Raw genomic sequence first — 20,070 nt, forward strand, 5'->3', positions numbered from 1 at the left:
GCCCAGAAGTGGTGCGTGAGGGCAGAGTGGGTCCACCTGGACAGCACGCCCTTTGCCAGCCTCCTGCGGAACATGGGCACCCTGTTCGGCCTGGGCCTGGGCCTTCACTCGCCCCTCTACACTGACACCAAGAAGAGCAGCAGCGTGTTGGTCAAAGCAGGGTGCGTCATCAGCTCTCTGCTCCTGCTGCACCTGTTTGACTCCTTCAAGCCTCCCACACACACCGCAGCCCTCTTTTACCTGCTTTCCTTCTGCAAAAGCGCCACAGTGCCTCTGGTCACTGTAAGTATCATCCCGTACTGCGTGAACGGAGCTCTGAGCCTGCAGAACAAAAAGGGAGTGTGAGCAATCAACTCAGATTAAACAGACTAATGAAATGGAGGCTCTTTGGGATTAAAAATAAAAACACTTTCCATCTGGTGCTTATTGCAGTCATATGTCCAACTGATCCTCAGGAAAAGCCTTTAAGATTGATGGACAATTGTGACAGCTGGTGTGATTTGGACCCTGAACTCTGTGAGCGCTCCAGGATGCCCAGTGGCACTTACAAAGACCAATCCTGTATTTAGTGAAATATGATAATTGCAATTGTTTCAGAGTCCTGGAAGAGGATTGACGATGAACACAAGAGCTGCAGTTGCTGTGTAAACCTGACTTTAAAGACAATCAGTCAGACAACAGTCACTCAAAGCACTCATATTTCAGCTGTATTAATAATGTATTTTAAATGGTATAAAAAGTATTTTTGAAACTGTTTTGAACATTTTTTAATAAAAAAACATCTTGAAAATGTATAAAATGACTTGGTTCATATTTTTACTGGACTGGACTATACAGTGCCATCATTAATTGGCGTAAACCGTGAATAGCCTCCACTCCCCAGTGGTGGAATAACTATTGGGATCTTTTACTTAAAGCAACACTGGAGATCTTTTTGTAACTTAAAATAATGTTTTCAAAATCATTTCGGTGGTTCATCAACTCGTAACAGGGTGAACTTCTGCATTCGTTTCGCGGCCCTCTACCCAACCGCACCATGCAAGTTTGCCAGATCGGCTAGCGTCTCAGCGGATCGGAAGATTGAATGAGACATAACGGGACAATTCCACTTCCAACCTGCAGGGGGACCAAAACAGGAAAAGTTCTCTAGTGTTGCTTTAATAATAATAATAATGTATGAGTAAAAGTACCTCAAGTGAAATCACTGCATTCAAATTTTACTCAGGTACAGGAAGAGATGTATCATAAGCTAAATATACTTCATGTATCAGAAGTAATAGAACTCAACAAAAATAGCACATCTGAGAGTGTATTTAAATATTCATTTTTATTGTAAACATATAACTGATTGAAGTGGAGCTATTTTTGACTACCTTATATACTGTAGGCTTTACAGCATTGCATACTATTTTAAGCTGATCATATGCATTGGATGTACAAACTTGATCTTCAAAACAGAAAAAACATGCACACATGACCCCTATCCAGAAATCCCATGTCCGATTTTGGCTGTTGTATAACATCATAAAAGATAAAGATAGCATTTTGGTCAAGTCAGAGTAAAATATGAATCATTAACTCAGCCCAGAGCCCTGGCCTTTAGCCTGACATGCTGCGATGACAGAGATCCACACGTCATGCAACTGTCTGGCCGACGGTGCAAGCTAAACATTCAATATTTGTCAGTTTGTGTTTTGCAGAATACAAACATGACATCCCTGGTTAACACTGAGGTATTAAAAAGTGTGTCACTGCTGCTGTGTTGCAATGCTGTCAAATCAAAAACAGGTTATGTAGCTTTAAACAGACAGTTATTGGTTCATGACTGCAGAAGTGTGATTTTTATGCCAACATCCTGTGTCAGTCTTACTTATTTATGCGTTTTAGTTTTTTTAGGTGAAGTCTGACGGACAAAATGTGGCCTGTCATAACATGAAAAAAAACGGTATGCAGTATGTGTGAAATACAGGGTCACTTTGTGTATTTGTCCACTTAGCTACTGTTATTTTATATACAGTACATGCACTTTATTTTGTATCTTTACAAATACCCCCCCCCCACATGTAGTAAAGGTTCAGTCTGTATCTTTTATAAAAATAACTTCATAAGTGGAGATACTGTAGGTCAGGCAATGGGAGACTATATTTGCTGAAACTGACAGAAGTACCTGATACAGATAATGTGTGATTAAATCATGTTGAAGTAAAAAATATTTAAAATCTCATTAGAGTGCGTAACAAGGTCTGAATTCTTTCTTATAAAAATAGTGAATAAGGGTCAGGCGGGCTATAACTCTCCTTGTGGTAGAGAGTACCACAAGGTGGAGCCGGTCACCTTAAAATGCTGAAAAATCATCTGTGTGATTTGACACAGGATGCTCACAAGTTGTCCTGATTAATATCGCAGGAGACACTTGAGTGAATGTCAACCCTCATGTTGTCCTCGGGTCAAATTGACCCGTTTTCCTATATCAATGTTCTTTTTAATTCCCCAAAATAACATGATTGATTCCACACAATGCTCTTTGGCAAGTACAAATCTCTACTGTCATTAGTTTTGGGGTGTCTTATTCAGATTAATAGCATTTAAAAAGCAAAGTGAAGTGGTTTTGAAATAGTATTGAGTAAAAGTTGACATAGTCCAGTCTGTGATTATCCATCAAAATTCATTCCTTTAATTGTAGTCGAAATAATTCCTAATTTCTTAACTCAAACATTAGGTATAATTTCCTATAAATCCCATAAATTCCAAAAATAACTGTAAAACTAGAGTTAATAAGTTAGTGTTACATAAACGTTAAAAAAAGGTGACTAACGTTGAAAAGAAAGTGTCAAAAGTCTTGAAAAAAGGAAAAAAAACAGAAGAAAATTTAAAAACATTGATAAAAAGTTTGACAGGAAGACAACACAAGGGTTAAGACTTGCACCTGATTGATTGGACGCACATATCTAGATATCGAACATATCTGAATATGTGTGCTAATTACAAATATCATACTTGTTCGCAAAAAAACACTTCTGATGATTCAAAAACACGAAAAATCTTAAAGTTAGACATACTATACTATGACTTTTTTTATAAACTCTACTATGACTCTTTATGACTTTTTTTGACTTACTACAATATGACTTTATATTAATTTTCTTTTATTTATAACTTTTTTCAACTTACTATGTTTCAATTTTTTTGCAACATTTTAGAATTAGGCCAAAATGTTGTATTGTTTTTTTCACTCCACAACAACTAACTTTTTAGATGACAAAATATAAGAATGTACATACTCTCTTCCACCACTTGAAACAGGCTACAAGGACTGATTGGGGTTCAGGTGTCAGACAATGAGCTTAATTAGTACAGAGAGCATGTGGAGCACTAGTATAGCTACCTTCACTTCACAGCACAAAGCGCTGGTCTCTAGTACAATCCTCTCAGGCAGCTGTGGACAAGTCAAACATGGTGTATGGACTGTCTTTCAGGTGAGTCAAATGGGTTTATACAATATATACAATGATTGCTCAATGTCTAGCCTATGGGGGAAAATAACGTGTTGTTTCTGTTGCTATCTTACAGTGTTTCTTGGATCTGTCTGTTGTTCGGCAGTAGCGCTTGTTTTCCTGTACCAAAAGGTAAAGTTCCCTTTTTACTGTCTAGGGACCAACTTTGTAATCACACAGATGACATATACAGAAGTCATGACCGATTTTCAAGAATAGAGAAATTAAGCAAAAAAAACTGGGTGGTTTTATGGTGGTTGTGTTTTGTAATTGCACTTTATTTTAAATTTGACTCATCTTCATGCTTCTTTTAGTTGTGGAAATTCAAACTGTGCTCAAAAATGACTTGTTTCCAAACTTTCTCCAACTTCTTGGTTGAAAAATTCATTGAGCTTTCATAATTCAGATTTGAGCAAGTTGCAAAATGCTATTCCTACTGATGGTCAAGGTATTAAAGACTAAACTTCCGATTTTAAGCATGTATTAGATGCAAATGTTGACTCAACTTGAATGTCTGTCCAGACTACAGATATCCCTACACTGCTACCTGGGGCTCTGATGGTGGAAGTACTCCTGAATCAAACCTTCAGTCTGAAGACTTACGCCCTCCTTTGGTGAACCTGCAGTATGGCCCCTTTGCTACTTATCAGCAGCCTGAGGCAGACCCCCAACGGGCCAGCTTTCCCACTGGAAACCAGTCCCCATCCGGACTAGGAACTCCCAGTGTGGCTGCAGGCTTGTCACCAAGTTATGAGCCAAACAGTTTTATTGTGAGTTATGATTCCAGCTCTAACAAACCCTCCAGTACTCTTTCCCAGGGTGCAGGGTATTTCAGCCCTACTGCTCGTCCACTTCCACCTACCGGCACAAGGAAGGAGACTCCTAGCTTCTCTGTGCAGTCTCACTCTGTTGCTGGTTCCAGTGAAAACGGCAATATGGATTCAAGTGGGTCAGCATCCGAACCAGTGTACAAGGCTTCTCCCACATACACCGCTGCTGGGGTCATGGTCAACACCTTGGACTTTGGTGATGGACCTGTTCCTTACGTTGGTGCTCCTGCAACCAACACCTATGAGGCTGGATCTCGCCCTTTTGCCGTCAAGCGCCCTGCAACACAAGGCGGTAAGTCTCCAACAATCCTTAAGCTTGACATTACCTGTTCTGCTTGACAAATCTCTTGGGTTTCAGGTCAAATAAGTAGGGCTACAACAACTGATTTTCTGTTAATCTGTCTGTTTTCTCATTTGTAAACAAAATGTTGGATGTTTCCAAAGTCCAAGATGTCTTTTGTCCACAACTCAAATATTCAGTTTACTGTCATAAAGGAGAAATAAACCAGAATATTTTCAGTTAAGAAGCTGGAATCCAATGTTTTTACTTATTAAATTAAAAAAATCAAACTGATTTCTAACATCAATAGTTGATTAATTTAAAAGTCAACAACTAATTGATTTGCAGCTCTACAAAGAAGTCTCAACACAGCTGCCACAGGCTGGCTTGATGACAAATCTGTTCCCTACGGCGATGCTACCACAAGCTTCAGGTTTGGGGCTAAAACTTACGCCCCTGCAACCTACAACTTGGATGGATCTGCTTCCCAGGGTGCAGGGTATGTCAGCCCTACTGCTCGTCCTCTTCCACATACCAGCACTCCAAGCTTGTCTTTGCAGTCTCAGTCTGTTGCTGGAACCAGTGGAACCTCCAATATGGGTCCAAGTGGGGCAGCATCTAATGCTGGGAACAAAGTCACTACCCTGGACTTTGGTGGTGGACCAGTTTCTTACATCAGTTCTCCTGCAACCTACACCCATAATGCTGGATTGTATCCGTATGCCAGCAAGCACACTGCAACACAAGGTGGTAAGTTTAAATCTTTATTACAGTTAGCTCTCCTGTGTACAGCCCCAAAGCAAGCAAACAAGAGGGATGGATGGAATATATATATATATATATATATATATGTATATGTGTGTGTGTGTGTGTGTGTGTGTAGCCTACTATCCAAACAATAAGCAGTTGACTTCAAGGCAGAAGACGGTTTTATACGCCTTTTTCATTAGTAAACTACAATGAATAATAAACCTAAGCATGTTAAGATTAGTTGCTTGACTATTTGACTTAAACAATATTTTTTTTTTTTTTTCTTTCCCCCCCGGGTCAAGCAGGTATTAACACAGCTGCCCCTGGCAAGCTTTATGATGGACCTATTTTCTACTCGTATCCTTCCGCTGTCACTCCTGCAACCTACCACTCTGGTGATGGCCCTGCTTCCCAGGGTGTAGGGTCCATCGGGCCTAGTTCTCATTCCCTTCCTCACACTGGGAAGAAGACTCCTAGCTTCTCTGTGCAGTCTCAGTCTGTTGCTGGTACCAGTAGAAATTCCAAAATGGGTTTTGGTGGGGTGGCATTGGGCCCAGTCTACTGGGCTTCTCCAGCATACCCTTCTGCTGGGAACGTTACCACAACCTTGGACTTTGGTGATGGACCTGTTCCTTACATCAGTGCTCCTGTAACCTACCCCTATAATGCTGGATCTTATCCTTATGCCAACAAGCACCCTGCAACGCAAGGAGGTAAGTCTCTCAATCCTCAGCTTGATTGACTTTACACTCCCTGCTTTCCTGGACAAACTTTGCTTGAATCTGTTTCAGGTCAAACAAGTCGTAACACAGCTGCTAACGGTGGGCTAGATGGACCCGTTCCTTACGGCAGTGCTCCTACAAACTTCGGGTTTGGTGTTGCACCTTTTCCTTCCGCTGCTCCTGCATCCTCCAGCTATGTAGACAGAGCTGGTTCTGCCCCTGGCCTTTCTTGGGCCTCGCAGCCCGAAAGGGAAACTGACTCCTTGTTCCCAGACTTCTCTGCATTTGAGTCTCTGCCGCCATCTTCATCCAGAAATGGCTACCAGCGAGCGCTAGAAGCCCTTTCCCAAAGTACTCACTCCGTGTACTATGAGCCACCAGTCTTTGCCTTTAAGGCTGTCAAAACACCACCCAAGACTCTAAGGGAGTAAAGAAGGTCCAATGAGGTAAAAAGCAAACTGAAGGTGTGTTTTGTTTTATTTTAAATGTCAAACCTGACTTTTGCCCTGTTTTGCAGGTGAACTTGATGACTTCAGGCTTCAGCCTTCCTGGAACTGTTTTACATGTTTTGAAAGTCTTAAAAGATTTGAAAATAATAAAAGCCCATGAAAACTTGTGTTTTGTCATTAACCATACAGTGTTTTTCTGACTTAAACCATCTGAAATTAAGGGAAACATAACCTTATTTACAAGGCAAGTACTTTTTCAAAGAAGCTCTGGCCAAGATAGCAGCAATACAAGGTGTCAACAACACAGTAAAACGTACATGCAAACATCTAAATGCAAAACAAAGCACAGTTATTAAATACCAGTACCTAGTGAGGAAAGCTCCACAAGTTGTAAAAATCTTTGGTCTGCCCATTTCAGTGCCAACCTTAGATATTCTGCAAGATGGGAGTCAAATTAAACATTAATCCCATGACTGAAGGGAAAAGAGTCATGCCTGTGTATTTAATGGGTGCACAGTTAACTTAAACCATAATCCATTGATTGTATAATGAATGTAAAGTACTTTAAAGCTTTATATGTGGAGTAAAAAGTACTATATATATATTCCTGATATAAAGTGGACTAAAAGTAAAGAAGCCCAAAATACAAAGTGCAAATACTTTTTTTTTCAAATCCAAAGGCACTGCATGTTTTACTGAAGTATGTTTTGGCAATAAAAGAAAAAACTTAAGATGTTTTTAAAATTGTTTTCCCAGTATAGAAAATTAGTAGGTACTCCTTCCGACGCTGAACGTTGTAATACCTTTTCAGAACGGGTGGCGCTGTTTTACCATCAACCGTAATATTCACAAGACCGACGAAGAAGACTACCCCGGAAGCACTATGGCCTCCAAAGATCCGCCCTCTGCCTCCCCTTTATGTTAGTTTTGTTGTGGCTGGTGAAGTGTGTATTGCGGTGCTGTGGAAGCTACAAAATGTTCCCGGGGTGAAGACAGCCTTTCTTATCGGTCCGTGATGTCTAAACTGCAGGCGGTGAAGGCGCTCGTGGCCGAGAGACTGGCGGCGGCGGCGGAGGAGATACTCGGCGCTGTCGAGAAGATGCTGCTGCACACGTCAGGTTTGGAAGACGTTTAAACTAACTCATACTTGATAAGAGAAGTCAAGTCAACACCACCTGCTTTTATATAATGTCTTGTATGACTCTCCTATTATCTTCTGCCCCTTAAGGCAAAGATAGACCGATTTTTACTTAATTTGGAGGTACCTGCAATGGAGGAAGGAGACCGGGGGATAGTTGTAACGTTTGTAAATGTGCTGTATTTAGGGTGACCACCTGCTAATAAGCCCAAGGGGGGACAAGTGGTATGTTTCTGAGGGACAATGTGGGACACTGCCTGGCGAAGCGGTGCCCCCCACGGGCAGACTCTAATACTGGTTACCCATTTCTACCACCTTACTGGTATATTAATAATGCCCTATGCCCCTGAACATGTAACTGCTGATGTAAGCTCATGAATAGAACCAATGTGTATTTTTTCTAAATAAATTATATTTTGAAATCTCATACAATTTATATAATTGACAGATGCACTTCCACTTACGATTTACTTTAGCTATTTAATTTATTTTTCATTACAATTTATTCACTTTAAATACATTATATATAAAATTATAGGACTAACAGGAATTGTAGTTGCTCAACACCACAGGAACAGTTAAACAAAAGAGTCTTCCCAGTCTTCCTTGTACCCACCTTCTCTTTTTAACTGATGGTGTGGGGGGGGCTCAGACTGCTCAGACTCGGGCTCTTTCTCCAGTTTTTGAATTGGAAAGCGCGTTCCTAAAGTCCTTCCCAGTGTTCGGTATCACGTGCCTGCGCCGTCATGACAACGAATCGGAGGGATTTTAACTATTTGGCTGATTTAAAGTCATATCTGTACATGGCTGATAGAGACGTTTAGAAGTCAGAGAGACTAAATCCGTTCAGATCACTAGTCATCTCCAGTCTGTTGTTATTAAAATGACATCAGACTCATGTAGAACACTTTGAGAGCTACAATTAAAACTAGAGACTGTGTACCAGCTGATATGTGGGTCTGATTAATTTTATTAAATCGGAATCGCACCACAGTGTTTAGCCCTTCCTGTTCTGGAATCGGCTGGAAACTGCCTGACTTTACCGCACTTTTAGTTCACCCTGTGACACTAAAACAGTGATATCACACTGTGTATGTTTTACTGATGTTTTGGCTGCAAATTAACAAATTTAAGGACTGAACATGAATGCACCATTCTGACTGTTTAACTAAACCAACTTTTTTTTAAGCTAGTGTCCACACAGACTTTAAAGATGATAGTATACAGGTTGTGTGTGTGTGTGTGTGTGTGTGTGTGTGTCTGTGTGTGTCTGTGTGTGTGTGGGTGTGTGTGTCTATGTGGGTGTGTGTGTGTGTGTGTGTGTGTGGTGTTGTGTTTGGTGTGTGTGTGTGTGTGTGTGTGTGTGTGTGTGTGTGTGTGTGTGTGTCTGTGTGTCTGTGTGTGTGTGTTGTGTGTGTGTGTGTCTATGTTGTGTGTGTTATGTGTGTGTGTGGTGTTTGTGTGTGTGTGTGTGTGTGTGTGTGTGTGTGTGTGTTTGTTGTGTTTGTGTGTGGTCGTGTGTGTGTGTGTGTGTGTGTGTGTGTTATTCCCTTCTTCAGATATGCCACCTGAACAGCAGAGGGCAGCTGTACACAAGCGGCTGGCGGTGGTTGCTGAAGAGATCTCCAGGATCCTGGAGATGATGATGGGCAAATACGCCGACGCAGAGGACTCGTGTTCCCACAAGGAGTTCGAACATCAACACCTGCTGCTGGACAGCACGTTGAAAATGGAGGCAGGTGTACAGCAAGCAGGTACATTGTGCATTACATAATGTTTATATTGCAAGAATTATTCATTCTTTTTTCTTGCTGGTACCATTTCTTTTGGCATCATTTAATACATTATTTGACCGAGCATTTTTGACTGTCAAATGCTCACCCCCTGCTGCAGATTAGAGCCTTTTTTGTTGATCACGCACACACAGTTTATATGAATTATTGTTGTGGCCTTGGTCTTAGTATTTATTGCAATTTGCCGTATTTCCACGCTGAATTTTTGTCTTCGATCTTTCCTTTAGACAAACTGCCAATCTCTGGGTCGGACTGTGAAAAGGACGTTTCCTCTGAGCACAGAAGGAGCTCCAGTCAGCTCCAGAAAACACCAAATCCACCACAGATTAAAGACGCGTCTACGGAAACAGACTGTAGGCCCTCACATCTTCGCCAAATACACAGAGCAGAAAAGGGCACTTCAACTATGATGGAAACAGAGCTGCTGTCCCCTAGCGACAAGGTTCTCTCATCCGACAACTCAGGAGTTGCGAGTGAAGACAATGAGATAAATGAGAAACCTCTGAAATCAATGAAAAAAACATTTCAAATACAAAGCCAGGGCGAGGATTGTTGCAAAATGTGTGGAAGGTCTTTCCACAAAAGTGTCACTGGGAAAAATAAAACAAACCGGGAAAACATTTCTATAACAAACAAGAGCCAAACTACAGGACAGAGCTGTTGCAGAGTTTGTGGAAAGCTTTTCCGGTACAAGCGTTCTTTCCTGAAACACGTTCTGACGCACGGACAGAGCTCCGGTGTGTGTGGAGCCTGTGGGAAGCTTCTTGACTCCGACGAGAGCTTGAAGACGCATTTACAAACCCACAGCGAAGACGTCTTCAGGGAGCAAACGGATGACAAACGATCAGAGGCAGAGGGCTCTGACGCTGACAGCAAAGTGGGTGACAGTGATGAGGAGTGGAAGGACAGTGAAGCCAGTGACAGCGATGATGGAGACAGTGAGAAAGATGAGACCAAAGACAGACGTTGTTTGCAAAAGTCCAAAACAAAAGCACCGAGCAAACCTAAAAATAAGGATGACAAGGATGTATTGCATTGGAAATACTGCTGTAAAGTGTGTGGCAAGTCTTTCTGCTACAGAGCCTCTTTTTTGAAGCATGTGCAAGAAGACGAGGAGGATGCAGATCTTTGTGGTGTGTGTGGGAAACGTTTTGAGTCCGAGGACGGCTTAAGGCTTCACTTGCAAACTTACATCCGAACGAATGACTGTGACGTTTGCGGCAAACACTTTGACGGCCACAAACAACTGGAGATGCACATGAGGACCCACACAGGAGAGAAGCCGTACATTTGCTCCGTCTGCGGCAAGGCGTTCGCTCAAAATGGAAACCTAATGGGACACATGAGAGTTCACACGGGGGAGAAGCCGTACGTTTGCAGCGTGTGCGGTCAGAACTTTAGCTTTAAAGAATACATGATGGCTCACATGAGGATCCACACGGGGGAGAAGCCGTTCCTCTGCAGCGTCTGCGGGAAAGGCTTCAGACAGAGGGGGACTCTGAAAACACACATGATGATCCACACCGGAGAGTCCACGCACCGATGCAGCGTATGTGACAAGAAGTTCTACAAGAGCGGAGCGCTGAAGATCCACATGAGGTCGCACACGGGAGAGAAGCCGTATCTGTGCAACGTTTGTGGGAAAAGCTTCACGGCGAGCGGCTCGCTGACCAAACACATGGGCGTCCACCAGGGGGAGCGAACGGAGGGCTGCGGCGTCAGCGCCAAAGGGTTCGCGAGGAAGGAGGATCTGGAAAAACATGTTCAGACTCACGGGGACGAGTCCACGCAGCTGACAAGTCTTTAATGCCTTTTTAAAGGAATGGTTGATCGTTTTCATTTTAGAATAGAAATCATGACACCCCTAGTTGCAGCCCTGATCTAATGACATCGTGTGCGCCTATATTATGTTCATTTTCAGGTTCACAATTGTATTTTGAGGTTGTACCAGAATAGGGTTCCATGATTTTATTTAAAAAAAAAAATTAAAATAAATTGTTGTACTGCACACTGCTGCATATCCTATTCATGCAGATGTAAAACCTTGTAGTGTAGGAATTCTGGCCTTGCAGGTGTTACATTTAATAATTAGTAAATAATGTGTCCACGTAAGTACACATTTAATGAAAGAAAGATAAAGGAAAGTCTTTGATGGAACTATTGTGATCAGTTCTCTTGTTTCTGAAGCTACCTTTTTTAGTTTTTAAAATGAACTTCAGTGGTGACTAATGAATCTGATATCAGCAAGATATGAATGAATTTAAAGGAAAAATCCACAATGGTTTGTTTGGTAAACCATGGATCTGATGTTCAGAGAATCAGCAGTGCACCGCAAAATCAGATAAATATTTCCAGTCATACGTCTGAAAGATACAAGATCTCAAGTACTATATGCATGTCTTAGTTTGACCACTTACAAAATCATTATAGATTGCAAGGTTATGTTTTCAAGTTTGACTATATGGAGAGATGAAATTTTTTTTTTTAAATTCTGTTTTTAGTCAGTGTTTTTAATTGTTTTCCTTTACTTTAGAACTTGAGTTCTATTCATTTCACAACTTTGAATTCCAAAGTCTCTCGAGATGGTGCTGCAGTGTATAATTTATTATTGTCAATAAATGCAGAAAATCTGTTCTATTGTCATTGACTGACTAATGTTAGTATGGGTTTGAAGACGCAACCTCAGAACAATTTCTTTATGTGTTTATAATTAAAATTTGTATGTTGAATGACGTCATTAAAAAAGTCATAAAAAGACAATATTTGTATGTTGAATGAAGTTATAAAAAAAGTCACAGTATTAAAAGTATGTTGGAAAAAGTCATAAAAACAGCCATAGTATAGTATGTCGAAATTGTCATGAAAAGTCATAGTACAGTAAGTTGAAAAAGTCATAGTATATTATGTAATGGTATAGTATGTTAAAAAAACTCGTAGTAATGTATGTCAAATGAAGTCATTAAAAGTTACAGTATCTGTAAAAAAAAAAGTCATAGTATAGTGTGTCAACAAATGTCAAAGAGCTCATTATAGTATATGTCAAAAAAAGTTAAAAAAAAAAAGACACATGTCACAAAAATCATAAAAGTAATTTCATAGTATTTAAAAAAAAAAAGTCATAGTATGTGAAGTAGAAGTATGTGGAAATAAGTACAATACTGTGTCAGAATAAGTTAAAAGTACAGAAAGTACAAAATGTCAAAGAAATCATAAAAAAAGTAAAAGGAGAACTGTTTAAGTCATTTGTCATGCAAAAATATTTCAAAACATTTAAATGTATTTGTAAAAATGTTGAGGTTGGGACTGTTGGCTGGATAAAACAAACGGTACGTTGGGCTCTGGGAAGTGGTCATGCCATTCCTCACTGTTTTCACAATTTGTACAAACCAAACAACCCATTAATGGATAAAATAACCAGCATATTACTCCATAAGAAAAATAATTATTTTGATAGCCGTTTTTTTTCTCAACCAACTACAACACTAAAATGCTGCTTCTATTAAAAGCATGTGTAAAAACACTATTGTATAGTGTAATATACATGTTTATTTGGTTCGGCTTAGAGTACTTTTACTTTTTATACATTTTCTTGTTCATACTTTTAAGTAACTGAGTAACTTGAGGGACTGATACTTGTTTTTTTACAGTGTGGTATGAGTACTTTTACTAAAGTAAAGGATCTGAATACTTTCTCCACCGCTGCTAGTGTTGAATCTAACGACCTTTACGCCAGAGAGAAGGACAGGAGAGGCTTTTATTGTGAAGCAGAATAACACTTTTGAAATGTGACCTCTCTCTGTTTTGATGACCTCAGATTTGACAAACACAAGGTGTGTCATGATTGAAACCATGACACAGCAAAACATACTGTTGCAAAAACATAAACCCACAGACGTTCAATTTAAACACAATTTATTTTTTCTGCTTAAATAATTACTTGGATCATCCAGTGTAGGCTATGTTGGTTCATCATACATGTTGGTACCAGATTTATCATCAACAGTGGATGCTTAGGGTGGCTTTGTATGAAAAAAGACAGACATCATTTTCTTTTTAAAATTACACAGAAACGGAAGATCGGCTGTTTAACAATGTGTGATCGATACTGTGATTAAGCCATTAACAAACAAACAAAAAAGAACAATATTTGAATAATGGGGCTAAAAATGTGATTATCTGTTCTAATGTAAATACAACCTGTTAAATAAAGTCATCAAACCGTCAAAATAAAAGTCCCCTTTTTAAAACCACAGCAGATCTAAAAGCTTAAACTTACACTTCTAGAATGCATGATGGGCGTACAGATACACATTTGTATTCAATGTTGCACACACACGCACACGGGGCTGCTAGCAGTTAGGCGATAACACAATGTGCCGGTCTGATGGTTACGTTTGGGGACACCGTCAGTACAATCCTCAAGGTTTGCTATCTGATGTGTGTGTTTTCCTTTTCGTAAAGAATATAATAAAAACAGTTATAGATGACACATGGCTGGGTTATTATGAGTGCTCACAAAGACAGAAGTACCATCTCTCTAATTGTATTATAGTGGGGGTTTGTTTTTAATTTGGAGGAAAATAAAAAGAAAGCCTTAAAAATAAAGTGACGTCCCATGCAGCAAAATAGTATTTCTCTGAAGACAAATCATTTTTCACAGACTGAGCGAAAGAAGCTGTTGGCTTAAAAAGAAACGTCCTTTGTTTAAAATCAAGCGGTTATTTTTTTTTTTCCTTCCATTCATTTCTCATTTACATACATCTTTTTTTTTTGTTCCTTTGTGTATTCTCTTGGGAGGAGCATGTCGGATCGCACGCTCAAGGCTGCTTAATACAAATGCACCAACTCTGCAAAGCTTCAACTCAAATCAGTGCATAAACAATCTGTGAAGCTATTGATTTTTTTTTTTTTTGGATTTTATACAGTGTCATTTATATACAACAAAAAAAGAAAATCACCCATGTTCTATTATATTTCATTAAAAAAAAAAGAACCACACGGTACACTCCTGTACTGTGGGTCCAGGAGGAAAAAAATAGACCCTAATAAGGCGAGTGTCTGGGAGAGAGTGAATCACGAGTCTTCCTTATCCGTCAGCGTTTACTTTTCCTTTTTTTGTGCCATCTTTGGTCACAGGCGCCTTTCATTCGTCGAAGATAAGAAAGCTCCAGCTCACGTCGATGCGTGTCCTTTTCGGTGTTGTTTCCAACAGAGTGAGTGAGTTTTGGTGACATGCTCATGCGAAATCAAAGAAAAGTAACTCGTTTTGCATTGTCTTGCTGAGAACCATGCGTTGTAAGTGAAAGCTTCAGACACGTTTTGGCCGATTGACGAGGCTTCCAGTCTTGTTTTTCCTCCCAGGGTGTGTGTGTGTGTGTGTGTGTGTGTGTGTGTGTGTGTGTGTGTGTGTGTGTGTGTGTGTGTGTGGTGCTGCAGGTGGACGTCAGTGGACCTGGAGGGGGAAAGGTTCCAAACTTGTATTACAATCTGAAATGCTGCGAAAGGATTGATGCTGTACACATTCAATTAAAGAATGTGCCATTACAGAATCTGTTAAAAGGCTGATATTCTGCCATCAATTTATTTTTTACGATCATTTTATTGATTTTCTTAAGCAAATGTGTCAAATATCACCAGCGGCTCTTCTCTGTTTTATAGGATTGTAAAATAAATTGCAATTCAATTCAATTCAATATAATGGTATTTTTTTTTTTTACTATTTTCTGACATTTCACACACTAAACATTTAAATAAATTACCAAATTAATCATAATAAAATTAACGAAATCTGTATGCTTATTTACTTTCTTGCATGAAGATTGATACCACTCTCACATCTGTACACTAAGTGTGAAGCTAGAGTCAATGGGTCCTTAGCTTAGCTTAGCTTAGCACAAAGACTAGAAGCAGGAGGTGGAGGAAACAGCTACCCTGACTTTTTTTTTTTTTTTGCAGGATGGTAGGGTAAGACTCATGAATATTCATTAGGGAACTCGACCCTGAATGGCTACTGCTCTGGTTGGGTTGGTAAGGTTTGGGCAAGAGGAGTGGGATTGGTTATGGTTAGAGTAAGGATGTCTGGGTGAACCAATCAGGGATGTGTCTTCCCCTACCGTCCGTTAGAAAAAAAACTTGTGTCCAGGCATACCTCCCTGGAAAACAACACGTGTCGTTTTTGCAAACAGGATGAAAAATTGAAGATGTATTTTTTGTCTAGCTATTTCCCCCCCGCAAGTCTTAATGCTAAGCTAAGCTAATTGCCTTATCGCTCTGGCTTCATATTTCAAGACAGGATTTCAAAGTGTTCTTGTCATATGCACAGTAAGGAAAGAAAGGTTTCCCTGTACAATAAAAATGAAAAATTGTTGCTGTCCACAGAATACCAAGACATGTAAAATCTAAAATATATACTACACATATACAATATTTGGTAACACTTTACTTGAAGGTAGCTACATAAGAGTGTCGTGACAGTGTCATGAACATATGACACTGTGATGACACATGAACCCTGACCTTAAGTTGTCATGACAAAACCAAATGAAACTTACTACCAGAAGCGTTACGTCATAAACCTTTATGACACGTTCATGACAGTGTCATGTCACTCTTATGTAGATCCCTTCAAGTGTAACCCTATATTTAGCGTACGGATGTGAAAGCGGTATCATTCTTGTCATCTAATTTTCAACAAGAAAGAAAATAAACATATTTCCTAAAATGTCTAAGTTCCTTAATGTGCTTCCTGCAAAACATATTTTACATTTCCAAAAATACATTTTTTTAACACTGAAAAGAGAGACCAATTTGTTGCGTTATTTATCTTAGTGCTAATTTGTGAACCGTTCCATTATTTGGACTTTACAGATTGACATTTATGACTGCATGAATGGATAACTGTCAAAGTGAAGTCACTAGCCTCTTACCTGGTTTCGTTGAGAGCTCCTCTGTTACGACTGACTCTTCTTCCCTTGTTTCTTGTTGCCGCCGTTTCCAGGCTTAGCAGAGGAAGAATGAAGAAAGCAGGGAAGTCCGCAAACGAGAGAAAAACAAAGAGAAACCCAAAGTTAGTGTTGTGCTCAGGATAAACATATCACGTGTATGTGTTTGTGTGTTAACGAAGCAAAGTTGAGATCGACTACTGTTGAGGAGCTCACAGGCAACATGCTGCAAGAGAGAGACAAGTTTAAGGAGAGAGAAAAAAAGGGCGTTAAAATGACTACTTTACACGTGCATCAATACTTGTTAGACAAGAGAAAACAATATTTCTTTCTATATTAGTTCATACATGTGATATTAGTATTTCTCAAGCCCAATCAACGAGCCAGGACTGTTGTACAGAGCTGTTGGATGGGTTTGTAACACTAAGTACTACAGACTGTCATGCCCTGCTCTCTTCTTCCTCTCAGTTCATGCTGCTACTCTATTACACAGCACTGTACAAAGTGCATCCATTTTTTCACATTACATTTGCTCTCATCTATTTTCTGTAACCTGTTTTCCATCCTAATGTAGCTACAATTTGAACTAAATTTCCAAAAATAATTGAAAAGGAAAATACAAATGAATGTGTTTCCATCCACGACTGTTATGTGAACATTAGGAAGTCGGGTCATCGACATGAATAGCTGATGGCGCCAATTCTCCCGTCGCATTTAACCACTGAAGAAGAGGAGAGCTCAACAAGCAGCCGTAATCAAACGGGCGCCAGTCAAACCAAACCAACTGTTAAAACAAATGTGGAAAACATGATGGGAATGTACTATTTGTTTGTTTCACGATTCATTTGCTTGCAATATTTGGACTTTTTACCTCAGAATTTCCAGCACATCCACTTTTCCGGCACATTAACCCTTGTGTTGTCCCCCGGGGGGACATTAAACACTTTTTTGACGCTTTTTTAAGCTTTTTTTTAAGCATTTTCTTCAGGTTTTTATTTACAACATTTATTTTCAAATTCATTGTAAAGACACCTCATTTATATGAAATTTTATCAATTTTTTGTGTTTTGTCAAAGTTTAGGTTCAGGATACTGTTTAGAAACCATTTCAACTGTTGTTGTTTTTAAAGAATTGAAGGAAATAGTGAACTGATCCTTTGTTTAACTTGCAAGGAGCGTTGTATGGAACCCCATATATAATAATCCCAAATTGCTGATGTAGAAACTTTTAAAACATGGGTCAAAATTGACCCAAGGACAGCAGGAGGGTTAAAACAAATGAATTGAATTGAATTTTTATTGCATTATTGTCGATACTGGAAGTCGCCCTGTGGTCCTTCCTGCCCAAACACCGTAGCTACAAAGTTTGTGAAAAAATGCAAGCTATGACAGGTCAGCTTTCAAGGTGTAGTCTGAAGTTTAGGCGCCATCGTCTCCTGATTTCATCTAGTGACCATCTGAAAAACATGTGTAGACTCATCCTGGGATAACTTTGCTCCGGAGCAGGGTTTAGGATATTATTATTCTATTTTTCATATTGCTCTATAGGCCAAGATCAAGCTAAGCTCGTCCACACTTGGTGCACAAATTCACACAAACTCAATATTCTCTACCTCTACTTCACCTCAGCTCGATTGTGACGTTACTCGGAGTGATCAGAATTCAGAGACAATTACATCATGCAGGAGTAAGTGGACCTGGGATAGCTCAGGCAGTTACGTTCAGTAGTTGGTTTTAAACGCCAACCTCAGTGTTTTCTCCAGACTTGTCAGCCTTGTGGCCCTGTCGGGAGCGCTTCCCCTTCTTCTTGCCCTTCCCCCCCGTGGGTCTTGCTGAATAAGCAGCGTCTGCTCCACCTGCCGCTACACCGACACCACCACCACCACCACCACCACCACCTCCATCAGCTGCTTCTGCTGTAACAGTGTCTGCTTCACTTTCCCTCCTTTCCTCCGTGTTGAACACACGGCGCACCACCTTTCTGATCACCTGTAGGGGGCAGAAGCATGTCAGGGGGGAAGAAGTGGGGAAGAGAAGCAGGAAAGGATTTTGTGAGGAGCAATGATGGAATGGAGGGTGTGTGTGTGTTTGTGTGTGTGTGAGATGCTATGTGATACCATTTGTGTGTTACTGTGTGAAATAGTGTCTGTCAGCATCCTAGTGACACTAGTCACTAGTTCCTGAGTATTATTGGCTAAACAATGGTGTGTGTGTGTGTGTGTGTGTGTGTGTGTGTGTGTGTGTGTGTGTGTGTGTGTGTGTGTGTGTGTGTGTGTGTGTGTGTGTGTGTGTGTGTGTAAGCTGTAGGATAAAGATGCAATAGGTGATGGAGGAGGATGGTTACTTTTCTGGTGACAAGATTTCCGTCTTCATCTGTGAACTGCTCCTCTGTTACAGACTCCCCAGGAATGTTTTTGGCCTCCTCTCCCTGAGGTGAAGGGTTAAAAGACGGGTTAAAGGTGGATGGAGGAGTGAGAGATAGTGGAGGGAGAAGGATAGAGGTACAGATTGGGAAGAGGTTTGAGAGATTGTCTGTAGGACTGTTATACATCTGGTGATTAGAGAATAACAGACTTTCGTGCCTGCAACAGCCGATGGGTTTCCCACTCTTACAATCAAGAATAAAGATTGGAAAACGCTGCAGAATTTGGTTCAAAGTGCAGTTTCATTATAACAAACTCTCAGAAAAACAAAAACCCTATCCTAAAACCAAAATCCTTGACATTTGCCATCTGTGGTGCATCACTGATAGCATGAACCATGGCGTCTTAGTGTACTCTTACCTGGTAAGGTAAGACTGTGGAAACCCAACTGATGCTGGTGCTTTACACAGGCTGCCTCAACATTTCCATATAGCTCACACTCTTCAAAACGCCCACTTGTAGCAGCAAAGACACTGAGAACGATGATACAAAAGCTTTGTTTTTTTTCTATCATGAAAGTACTGTAAAATCATGTCAATCACTGCAAAATTCCAACAATTTCATATGATGTGTCCTCATTCACCGTCAGCTCAGAAATGAGGCTCCATTTACAGTGACAGATCATCTCCATGTTAGTCAATTGACAAAAGAATGAATCCGCAACAATTTTCAAAATTGGTTAATTGGTTCAAGATTCTGTTAGAAATTCTCAGTGTCCAGCTTAAGTGTGAATATTTCCTAATTTCATCATTCTTCTACAATTACAAACTGAGTATCTATAGGTTATGGACAAAACAAGATGTAATTTCATTGACCAAGCCTTTGTTTAGTTATTTCAATTGTAATCATCAGATTAATTGATTATCAAAATATGTCAGTTTCAGCTCATAAAAATTACCATTTATTTTATACATTCCAATTTAAGCACATAGTTGATAGTGTTATCCAGTTTGAATTGAGAATGAATAAACATTTAAGGACTTCCGTGTCTTGCTTAAGGAACTCTTGATTGGACACCCATCAGAAAGGGTTTTTAACATACTCCTTTTACAGATTTTCTGCTTGTGTGAAACCTGTGGAAAAATAGGAGCCAAACACACAGCACAACCAACTGTGTACCAACCAGGCAGCAGCGCCACACCCCAAACAGCACGGCTGGTGGTCTAGTGGCTCACACCAACAAGCAGTGAGTAGAACATCATGCTATAGCAAGGCTAAAACACACACACACACACACACACACACACACAC

At 40.1% G+C, this 20,070-nt stretch overlaps 4 protein-coding genes across 50 annotated transcripts in view; 3 read left to right on the forward strand and 1 right to left on the reverse strand.

The window, feature by feature from the left end:
- g6pc1a.2 (glucose-6-phosphatase catalytic subunit 1a, tandem duplicate 2) overlaps window positions 1-569 on the forward strand; it is a 2,982-nt gene extending 2,413 nt beyond the window's left edge. The window contains exon 5 of the mRNA XM_032501754.1: window positions 1-569. This exon is cut by the window's left edge and continues 158 nt beyond it. Within this exon, the coding sequence (XP_032357645.1) occupies window positions 1-345 (345 nt within the window). The 3' untranslated portion in view covers window positions 346-569.
- Window positions 570-3,322: 2,753 nt separating this feature from the next.
- Window positions 3,323-6,507, forward strand: LOC116670959 (nuclear pore complex protein DDB_G0274915). Its single transcript, XM_032501751.1, has 6 exons — window positions 3,323-3,476; window positions 3,571-3,626; window positions 4,017-4,616; window positions 4,953-5,354; window positions 5,651-6,067; window positions 6,146-6,507. Exons 1-6 carry the CDS (start codon window positions 3,454-3,456, stop codon window positions 6,505-6,507), a joined length of 1,860 nt encoding a protein of 619 aa, XP_032357642.1. The 5' UTR covers window positions 3,323-3,453.
- An 890-nt stretch (window positions 6,508-7,397) lies between these two features.
- Window positions 7,398-13,579, forward strand: LOC116670958 (zinc finger protein 2). Its single transcript, XM_032501749.1, has 3 exons — window positions 7,398-7,643; window positions 9,223-9,417; window positions 9,684-13,579. Exons 1-3 carry the CDS (start codon window positions 7,541-7,543, stop codon window positions 11,261-11,263), a joined length of 1,878 nt encoding a protein of 625 aa, XP_032357640.1. The 5' UTR covers window positions 7,398-7,540; the 3' UTR covers window positions 11,264-13,579.
- The window catches only part of LOC116670945 (ankyrin-3), a 152,702-nt gene continuing 145,983 nt past the window's right edge, over window positions 13,352-20,070 (reverse strand). For 44 of the 47 annotated variants that reach the window (XM_032501675.1, XM_032501672.1, XM_032501671.1 and 41 more), the window contains 5 exons: window positions 18,741-18,824; window positions 18,143-18,385; window positions 16,383-16,454; window positions 14,884-14,908; window positions 13,352-14,825 (listed from right to left, as the gene is read on the reverse strand). In XM_032501675.1, the coding sequence (XP_032357566.1) occupies window positions 16,407-16,454; window positions 18,143-18,385; window positions 18,741-18,824 (375 nt within the window). In that variant the 3' untranslated portion in view covers window positions 13,352-14,825; window positions 14,884-14,908; window positions 16,383-16,406. The remainder of the gene's footprint in view (window positions 14,826-14,883; window positions 14,909-16,382; window positions 16,455-18,142; window positions 18,386-18,740; window positions 18,825-20,070) is intronic. The other 3 variants (XM_032501676.1, XM_032501703.1, XM_032501704.1) reach the window with 2 other exon arrangements.

This window comes from Etheostoma spectabile, chromosome 21, assembly GCF_008692095.1.
Source record: "Etheostoma spectabile isolate EspeVRDwgs_2016 chromosome 21, UIUC_Espe_1.0, whole genome shotgun sequence".
NCBI lineage: Eukaryota > Metazoa > Chordata > Actinopteri > Perciformes > Percidae > Etheostoma > Etheostoma spectabile.